This window comes from Fringilla coelebs (genome assembly GCF_963513975.1).
Source record: "Fringilla coelebs genome assembly, chromosome: 15".
NCBI lineage: Eukaryota > Metazoa > Chordata > Aves > Passeriformes > Fringillidae > Fringilla > Fringilla coelebs.
Window position 1 is genome coordinate 12,259,547 of NC_140041.1, and position 9,566 is coordinate 12,269,112.

The 9,566-nt window shown below is 49.2% G+C and overlaps 1 protein-coding gene across 1 annotated transcript in view; it reads right to left on the bottom strand.

The window, feature by feature from the left end:
• MGAT4B (alpha-1,3-mannosyl-glycoprotein 4-beta-N-acetylglucosaminyltransferase B) overlaps window positions 1-9,338 on the bottom strand; it is a 50,720-nt gene extending 41,382 nt beyond the window's left edge. The window contains exon 1 of the mRNA XM_084215828.1: window positions 9,070-9,338. Within this exon, the coding sequence (XP_084071954.1) occupies window positions 9,070-9,166 (97 nt within the window). The 5' untranslated portion in view covers window positions 9,167-9,338. The remainder of the gene's footprint in view (window positions 1-9,069) is intronic.
• Window positions 9,339-9,566: the final 228 nt, after the last annotated feature.

A 9,566-nucleotide genomic window follows, 5' to 3' on the forward strand; every position in this document is an offset into this window, starting at 1 on the left:
AGCTGTCAGAGGGACTCCATCCTTTAAAGCAAACACATCAAGGTAATGATTCATATTACAAAAGTAATTTGAGCCTCTAAAATAATTGTTTTCAAGATCAGCAAATAATTACCAAGGCCTTCAGCAATCAATACCCAAGATAAATAGAAGATTAAATTGCAAAAGAAACAGAAGAAAGTACTTAATATTTGCCAAACACATGCCAAATACACTTTTTCATGGTAACAAAATACTTACAGTAAATAGATATTTTAGCTCACTGGAGAGACACTTTCAGAAACTAATAAATTAATCCAATAAAACAGACAGACAGGGTGGAACCAGACATTAACGAAACACAAACTGATCTATACAGAGCCATCCCACAATCCATGTCCTAATTATGCTCATCCACCACTCTGAGTACTTACCTCCCCACCCAGGTCAGCTCTTTAGCTCGGGGAAAATACATGTTTAATGTGGATTCACTGGCACAACAAAGTGGAGAATTTCAGCCATCAAATGACAAATCTTATGCTCAGCCAGAATTTGCATTTCCAGTTTTTTTCCTAAATACTTTTTGCTCCTCAAAGTTAGCAAATGAATTTCCTTTTTAACACAATTTTCACTTTTCCTTCAATTTAGTTGAAGCTGTGTATGTGAAGTGCAGGATGAGCTCCTGCTGCCCACCAGCACCGGCCACCCCACATGTGACACCTGGGGAAACATCCCCAAAGTATATCCTGACTCTGTGGTCAGGATGGTTTGCCCTGGGGGCTGTGCCTGGCCTCACCACCACTTCAGGGACCCAGATGGACTCAGAACAGCCCCTGAAACTCGGTACAAGGACCAGCACCATCTTCTTCCCAGGCAGCCTAAACCAGCTTCTACCCAAAATCATTGTTTGGCGTTAACGAAGCCACGCTGTCAGGCAAGTACCTGGCAAAGTTCTTCCAAAAGTGGGTAACTTCAACTGGTCAAGATTAAGAGAGGGAAGACATGGGAAGATCTCCATCCTGGTCATTTTCTACAATGTCAAAGGAAGAAGAAAGGGAGGAAACTGAGGGAAATAGAAGACAAAGAGAAATGATATCAAAGCCAGCTCCAGAGAGCGCAATGAGAGATGGCACGAAAAAGGAATAGTTAAAACATGAAAGGCAAGATCAAATAGAAGTAAAAGATCACAGTCTGGGCACAGAGCAGAGGGAGGGGAGACCACCCCAACACTTCTGCCAGCATTAACTGAATAATTCATCTGACAGGTACTTGTCTGTGGTTGAGTCTGAGAGAGCTCAACCACCACCAGATCCATCCATTCACCCAGCAAAGGACACAGACAAACACTGCTGCTGTTTTTCACGTGGGGACACGCTCTGGGGAGCAGCTCTACTCTCCTGTGTCTTTTGAGGAGGAATAACAAAATTTAATTCTCCCTCAGAAATCTTCTCCAGCTTCTGTATGAAGTTCTTGGTACTGGCAGGGCTGGCCCCACTACTACACTTGACTAAGCCACTACATGTTTTCACTATAAAAAATACATACACAGAGATCTTCAAGGAGCTAATTTCTCAGGACTGGATGTGTTTCTTTGATTATTTACAAGAGTTTCTAAAGGCTACACAGCCTTTTGGTACCACAGGCCTCCTCCCTAAGCCATGATATTCCTCAGAACACTGACAATACACAGAGGATATGCTGCCACATAAGTACAAGCAGTGAGTGACAAAAAAGGATCTCCAGGCTGAACCTTCCAGAAAGCTCTTGCCATTGCAGGGAGAGAAGAAAAACCTAAGTGCTTTAAGGCAGACTTGAAAATGTGATCAGGATGGTCTAAAAACTCATTGATGAACAGGTATGGACCAGACAGCAGCAATGACTCAAGCCAACACCTTGCTCTTCCCAAAGTTCAGCATCCATCCCACTACCAACAACTCCTAAACCACCAGAGTGACAATTATAGCCACAAGTAAATGGACACTGCACAGCAACAAAACTCATCAGGAACATAAAAGACAGGTGGAGATTAATTTTTGCCCAGGCGCTTCTCTAAAGCCTAATGATTTACATTTTAACACTACTGCTGTCCACTTTAATATAAGCAGAAATTAAAATATCTTGCATCAAAGACAATTTTGTGTGCATGTCTAGTCACTTCAAAATACAGATTAACCTTTAGGTAAGCATTTATCCTGTATGTAACACAGGAGGGATAGAATATTTAAACACTGGCAAGGCAGGGGCAGGCAGGAGAGAAGACAGAGTTACAGAGCTGTCTCTGTGCATCAGAGATGCATCCATGCTAATGCACTGATCCTGGAGACTCAAATGTGACTTGACACCGGGACAAAAACAGAAGGAGAATTGGCCAGTGACACAATTAATGCAGAAAGAGATTATTTAATACAAGAATCTGCCACTCCCAGACTTTCCTGCTTTGAAAGGGAAGCCTGACATGAGCTCGAAAATAAACCCAAGAAGGGCACTGCTGAATAAAAAGCCCCCTACGCTGCAATTCAAATGGAAAAGGCAGAAATTTTTTTTTCCCTCCATCAAAGACAACAATCCTCTGCCTGTATCAGGAAGCTGCTAAGCAGATACTTGATCAGCCCTCCCTGAAAAGCCTCTCCTCCTAACAATGCTAACCTGCCCGCCTCCACTGAAGCTCTTTGATTATTTTAATACTTTCCACAATCCTTTAATTTGCCCAGTGAGTTCTGCCACCACAGCAGCCCTCTTCAGCCACCCAATCTCCCAACCTCTTGATCTCTGTCTCATGAAAAAGAAAACCTGAACATTAGAATTGGCACAATAATGATATGGAAAATCTTCACCTAGAATATTAAGCATCATCTCCAAGTATTTTTAGCCAGGCGGCTCAGCCTCAAGGGCTCCCTTCAAAGTCCTGGTGGCTGTGGATGCCTGTGCTGAGCCAGGCAACCCAGTATGGATATTTGTTTGTGTTTCTCTATACCACAAACAGAAAAATTGGTCCTTTGGTGACTGGTTTGGGTTTTGTGAACAGGGAGAACCGTGGATAATCCAAGCCTACCTGCAGCAGCCTTGCTAAAGCAATTTCTCCAGCACTTAGTGTCTGCAAGGCTTTCTGGAGATGAGTGGCAGCTTCACTTAAACTAGCCAGCTACAGATGTGTTTTACATTAAACACTAAGTGAATAATCAATGAACATTCAGGATATAAGTACAAATCAATGATTTGTTTTAGATGAATCAAAGGGAATCACAAATGAGTTTTGTTATGCAAAAGAAGTAAACCAAGAGAAGTACTTGATGTAATTGGGGGTGTGTGTGTTAACCTCCTCTGACTCCTCCTCTCTGTGCACTGACACAGACCCTGCTGTCACAGAAGGGTGGCAGTGTCCTCCAAAGCCCTGTGACAAGAGATGCCACTGTCCCCAGAGAGCAGATGGGAACTGAGGCATGAAAGCAGGCAGTCGATTGTTCCAAGACTGGGAGGGACACAGGACAGCAAGGACATGAATCCAAGTCCATGCTGGAGAACACAGGTTAGGAGAAAGCCCTTGTAACTTCAACTCCATCACACACCCACAGCTCTTAGTGTGGGAGCAGGAATGGCACACAGCAATACAGGTCAAGAGCCCCGTTTAAAGGCCTTTAAAAAATTGCAAAAAAAATCAAAACATAAACAGGTGACTCCAGACAATGAACAACTTCTTTTAATAAATGCATGTCAACAGATTGCCCAGCGCCTCTCGCTCTTGGGATGAATTTGTTCATTTCACAGGTGAGGTAATTTTGCAAATGCTGCTGCATGCCAGCTACCAATTTCACACAATGTCTGCTGAGCACCACCCAGGCCATGTAAAGTCTCTCAGAAATGCTCCTGCACACCTTTTTATTCACCATGCATTTTAATGACAGATTTCCAAACTCCATGGTTCCCTATCCAGGTCCTTGCCTGCACCTCCTCAGCCCCCAAAAGCACTTGCTGGGTCTCCTGCTGGCGTCTCTCCTACTGGGAAACGTTTGCAAGGGTTGCTGTGAAGTGATCCCAGCTCAAACCAGGGCTTTCACTCGTATCCATTTCGCTGCAGGCAGTGCCCAAGACCTCAAAGAAACTACAAAAACCTGAAGTCAAGCTGGTGCAGGCAGCAGAAATGAAAAAGCAGCGGGAACCCCACATGCCGCAGGACACGGCTCGTATTTAACAATATCAGGCTTTGACTCTGCTGCTTCCAGAGCGGATTAGTGTTCATGGCTTTTATGCACTATAGAAGAAGACTTTGTAAACACACTCAGAGGAACATCCCTCCGGGACAAAGTTTGCTTCCCACAAAGGACATCCCCAGTGAGCAGAGCATCCCGCCGTGCACGGCGCTGCACGAGCGATATTTCCTTACAGAGCCACTGCCTGAGCCCTCCCTGCTGCTCCACAGCAACATCCACGCTGCAGCCAGTGCCCCACAGGCACCAAACCCAGCAGCCTGCTCCTCACCACACTCACAGACCAAGGGAGAAACCCTGTGCTCAGACCTGCACCAAGACACCCAGCCAGGATGCGTGTGGTGAGTCCTTCGAGGAGCTCTGCACGTGTTCTGAGGCGCTTCCACAACATCCACAGGAAAATACACAACTGATCTTCGAGGTGTGAGCAACTATGCAAACAGCAACCCCACTTTGCAGGCAAACCTACAGGTAGAGTTGACTGCAGTTGGGGTTTTACAATGGATGTCAGGAGCTGGCTGGCAGTGAGTAACTAGAAATCATTAAAAGTTGACAGAGAAAAAACTTTGCCAGGGGAAGTCTGCACTGGCAACATGGTTACAGAGCCTGCCCTGAGCTACACAGCCATACTGAGGAGGTATCCTGCCAACCTCTACACATAGCATTTCCAATGGGAGTCCCCTAAAAGGTTCAACACAAGATTTAAAATTTCCAGTCGCATTTATGGCTTTGGCATAGGCTGCAAAGGGCAAAGAGAAAAGCTGCATAAACAGCACATGGCTGGTCAGTCAGTCAAGATAAGAACAAACATTATGGATGAGAACTGAACAGTTTTCATCACTGGAAATGAAAAAAACCACAAGAATTTAGTTGGTAGGTTAAATTGTTTGCCTTAATCCCATCTGTACTTGTGACTCACCTAAAGTCATGAAACCTTCTCGGTTTTACTAATCCTTCACTAAGTCCCGAGTCCCCTGGAGTCCCCACATTGGGCACCCACACCTGCCTGCACCTTCCTGAAGCCTGATCCTCCACAGTTAAGCCCTACACGTCCAACACGTGACACCAGGTTACAAGAGAGCTTTCTGCAGGGCAGGTTCTGGGAAGTGAAACCATGTTTAAATCTAAAATCAGCAAAGAGAGAATATCAGACTTTGGCCAAGACACCCACCACCATGACGCACAGCACGTGGCCCACCTCCGAACAGGACGTGATGCTGGACACCTGCTGCCTGGGTGAGTGGCTGTGCTATTTGAGGCTGCCCTTCTCTTCCCACTCCAGCAGACTATTTCAAACCCCTTTTATAATTGGAAAGAGGCAGCATCTGTTTTTGCAGACCATGAGGTCAAAACTTTACTAATAACCACAGCACAGCAGAACACCATTAGCAGGTAAACAAGCCCTGAGCTGGTCTCGGAAAAGCAGCTCTAGAGATGGTTTGTTCTGGTTTTTTTTCCTTTCAATTAATTGTTTTGTCCTCCCAACACAGAGTGGGAAGACAAGCAGACTCTGCAATGCCTTACATTTTAATATCATATTATTCCCCACTAGAGGCAATGCGGACACCTTGCCAGACTTCCCCAGAACTCAATGACATCAGCAACTCAGGAGCACTGGGAATTGTCTTCAGTCACTCACAGGGCATGACTGATGGTACAGGACTGGCAAACACAAAGCCTATCTTTGAAATATACAGGTATGGGAATAAGGAGGCAGGAATTTATAGAATAATCAGCTTGTCTTCAGCTGAAATGCTTAGAAGACAAGGAGAACTTCAGCAAGAGATAACCCCTGTTCATCAAGAACAAATCACATCAAATCTGTCATATTTCTTTCTGTGACAAAGTGTCAGGATTTGCAGGAAGGGGAGAAGAAACAAAGATTTCAGAGACCTCTGAAATGTCTGATGGGACATCCTCACAATGAAGCCAGGGATGCAGGGACTGGCCTGAGCTGCCCGAAGGTAGGACCACCACTGCAGGGAAGACCACCTGTGAATGGGGCACTGCTCTGAGCGCAGACTGGGGGGACTCTACTGAAGCATTTTCCAGTGGAGCCCATCCCAGATCCAAGACCAATTGGTGTTTTCATCCACAACTTGGCTGACGGCAGAGAAAACAGGCTAACTGCCCTGGAAGGCTACACCAAGCTGAGAGGGACTGCAAGCATGCAGAAGGACAAGATCAGAATTCAAAACAGTCCTGATAATATAGAAGATGCAGTCTGGAAAAAAAAATACACAGTTCAAGAACAACAAGCGTGAGGTAATGCAATTTGGTAAGAATAATTAACCAGGCAAACACAAGATAAGGAATGAAGAGGAGGACAACATCTGGAGAGGAATAGTTGAAGGGTTGATGGGATAAAAAAATAAACATGAGTCACCTATGGCAAAAGTGAAAAGCACACACAGTGGGATGTATAAACAGGATCATTGTTTGTAAAAGGTATGAAGTGTCTTCTGAGCAAAAATACAGCAGCAACTTCAGCCCTTTATCCCAGGTTAAGCATCATCCCTCACCAAGGATGATGGTCCAGAAGAGAATAACAAGAACAACTGCAGACCAAGAATACATGACCTAAAAAAGAGTGATCAAAGGAACGAGTGTGGTTTAATCTGTATTAGGAAGGGAAATGGCAGCAACTTCCAAATATCTACTGGCCTGCTGCAAAGAAGGACAGAAGGAACTTTTCTGCCTGTTCCCAACAGATGGAAAAAAAGCAGGGCAATCCTGAAACTAAACTGAAGAAAAAGACATTTCTGTACAAATCATAAGAAAAGCCTAATATGAGGGCTGCTAAATGTCAAACAGATTGTCTGGGGAGCTTAGGAGTCCCTGTCATCGAAGGTTTTTAAGAACAAACAAGACAAACATCTGTCAGGAAGGGGTTGGTTATCAGCGATCTGCGGAGGGCTGGAGATGGACTCAATGACCTTTCAAGGTCTTCTCCAGCTCTGTACTGGAAAAGGGTCTGATAGGTAAATGTCCACAATAGCTGGAAACCTGCTGTGCTGACACAGCCACCCACGCTGGCCTGACCCGCTGTGGCCACTGCAGCTGACAATCTGTTGCTGCCAGAGGAACACGCGCGTCCTGGAGAGGGTCCTGCCGGGAGGGACAGGGGTACCCAGGGGTGCTCTTTGGGCACTTGCATGAGCCACAGGGAAAAGCTGCTTGTTACAAGTGTGTCAAAGGACAACACAGCCCAGACAGCGCAGAGTGCCGAGTGGGGTTGGGCACCCTGCTTCTGGCTGCTCAGAGCCCACACAGCACTGCACGCTGCTTTTGCTTTATTTATGAGAGGAAGCTGCAAGCAAAGCCACTGCTCAGTGGTAACTGCAGGGCAGTTCTCAGAGCATTCCTCTGCCCCTGCACAACTACTGTGGTCTAGTACTCCTGTCTGAAAGCAACATACAACAGCAACACCTGGGTATGCAAACATTTTGGCCAGTGGGGATAAAAATATCAACAGCAGAAGCAAAGCAATCCACTGGTACAGAAGCAGCACCCCGGCATTGCAAACGCCCACCACACAAACCTCTGCAGGAGGCAGCTCTGGTGGGATTTAAATCACCTTAGCAGCACAACAGGAAAGCCTTCAGGGATGAATGAGGCAGAGGAAGGCAAGCAGCCACCTGTCAGACACCTGCAGCTGCCAGGACAAAATCCCAGGCACTCCGAGCCATCCTGCCCATCAGAGCCAAAAAACCTTCCCCAAGAGCTGCTCCAGCCCTGATGCTGGCCTTGCACTACGCGCAAGCTGCACCTTGTGATGGTGCACGGTGTGCCACAGGATTGCAAATCCACCAAGTCACAGCTTATGCTCAGCAGAAGCTGCTTCTCACCTGTAGCAGAGAGAGATGCTTCTATAGCAATGGGAGGAGAGAGTCAAGGCCTGGCTGGTCAGACCACACACCTTTAATGACCTCTAAAAGCGCAGGAACTGGAAGAGCTGAGCGATTACCACAGGTGTAGGAGGTTACACACTCGTACACAGTACAGAGACACAATTCAGAAGTGATTGTCAGAATTGTCCACCAGGCTAGAATAAGTCCAGTGCACTGTTTGAGTGAGAGACTGGATGGAGAAAAGCAACTATTGTGTTGTCAGGAAAAAACAGCAGCAAGCATCTCTGTAACACCTGCACAGGATTCCTCCGCAGCCTCGGCGGGACAGGGCTCTGCACCTCTGCTCTGCAGCTGCCTACTCAGTGCAAAGCCAGCACCAATACTCGTGCTGAAGCCACAGCCATCACACCTGTCCCACATCCACTGAAGTTTCTGGACTCAGCATCGAGCCACAAGAGATGCATGCAGAGAAGGTAGAGATGCTCAGATCTCCCCTCACCAGTTTGCCCAAAGAACCCCCAGCATCTGAGAGCTCCCCCCAGTTGCTGGCACTACTGCGCAAATTTAACTCACCTGGCTCCCATCGCCCATGAAGGTTTTGGCCATAAACACGGGGGTGCAAAGAAGCACATCACCAAACCAAGCCAAGCGCTTGGCTCGGACAACAGCCCGCCCATCACCCCAGAGCCCCTCAACCCTCCGTGGGCACCCCTGGACGAGCAGAGACCCCCGGCTGGGGTACCTCCCGCCCAGCTGGGCACGGGCAGTCGCTCCAGGGGTTCCACAGGTCACGGTCCCGTGGGGACCAGGGGGTACCGCAGGGCCAGGGGCGCACAGAATCCCGCCGAGTCCGCACCCGCGGGGCTCCAGCAGGATCCTGCCCTTAGGGATGCCCCAGGTCCCGCAGGATGCTCACCGAGTCTGGATCCGAAAGCACCACCGGGGTCCAGCCGGGGCCGACTGACGGAGTCCCCGCGTCCCCTCCCCGGCGGCGGGGCGCGGCCGGGTCCCCGCGGAGGCGGCCGAGCCCCCCTTACCTTTGTGCCCGCCGAAGGCGCCGTACCAGGAGAGCGAGAGCAGCGCGCACAGGCAGCCGAGCAGCAGCGTGAGCGCCGTGCCGCTGCGGAGCCTCATCGCCTCCTCGCTGGCGGGGGCGGCCGCATGTCCCGGGCGCGGCGCGGCCTCGGCGGCCCCGGGGGCCCCGGCGGAAGGCAGCGGGGAGCGCGGAGCCGAGAGCGGGAGCGGAGCGGGGCGAGCCGCCCGCACCGCCCGCACGCAGCGCCCGCGCCGGGCCCGCCGGGCGGGCGGGGCGGGGCCGGGCGGGGCCGAGGGCGGGGCCCGAGGGCGGGGCCGAGGGCGGGGCGGGAACGAGTGAAGGGCGCCCTCGTGCGGGGGAACGCGGAACTGCAGAGGGGCGGGGTGACTGTGTGCCCGAGTGTGAGTAGCGTGCAAGGGTGTGCGTGGGTGTGAGTAGCGTGCCAGAGTGTGCATGAGTGTGCCCGGGTGTGCATGAGTGTGCCCGGGTGTGCAAGAG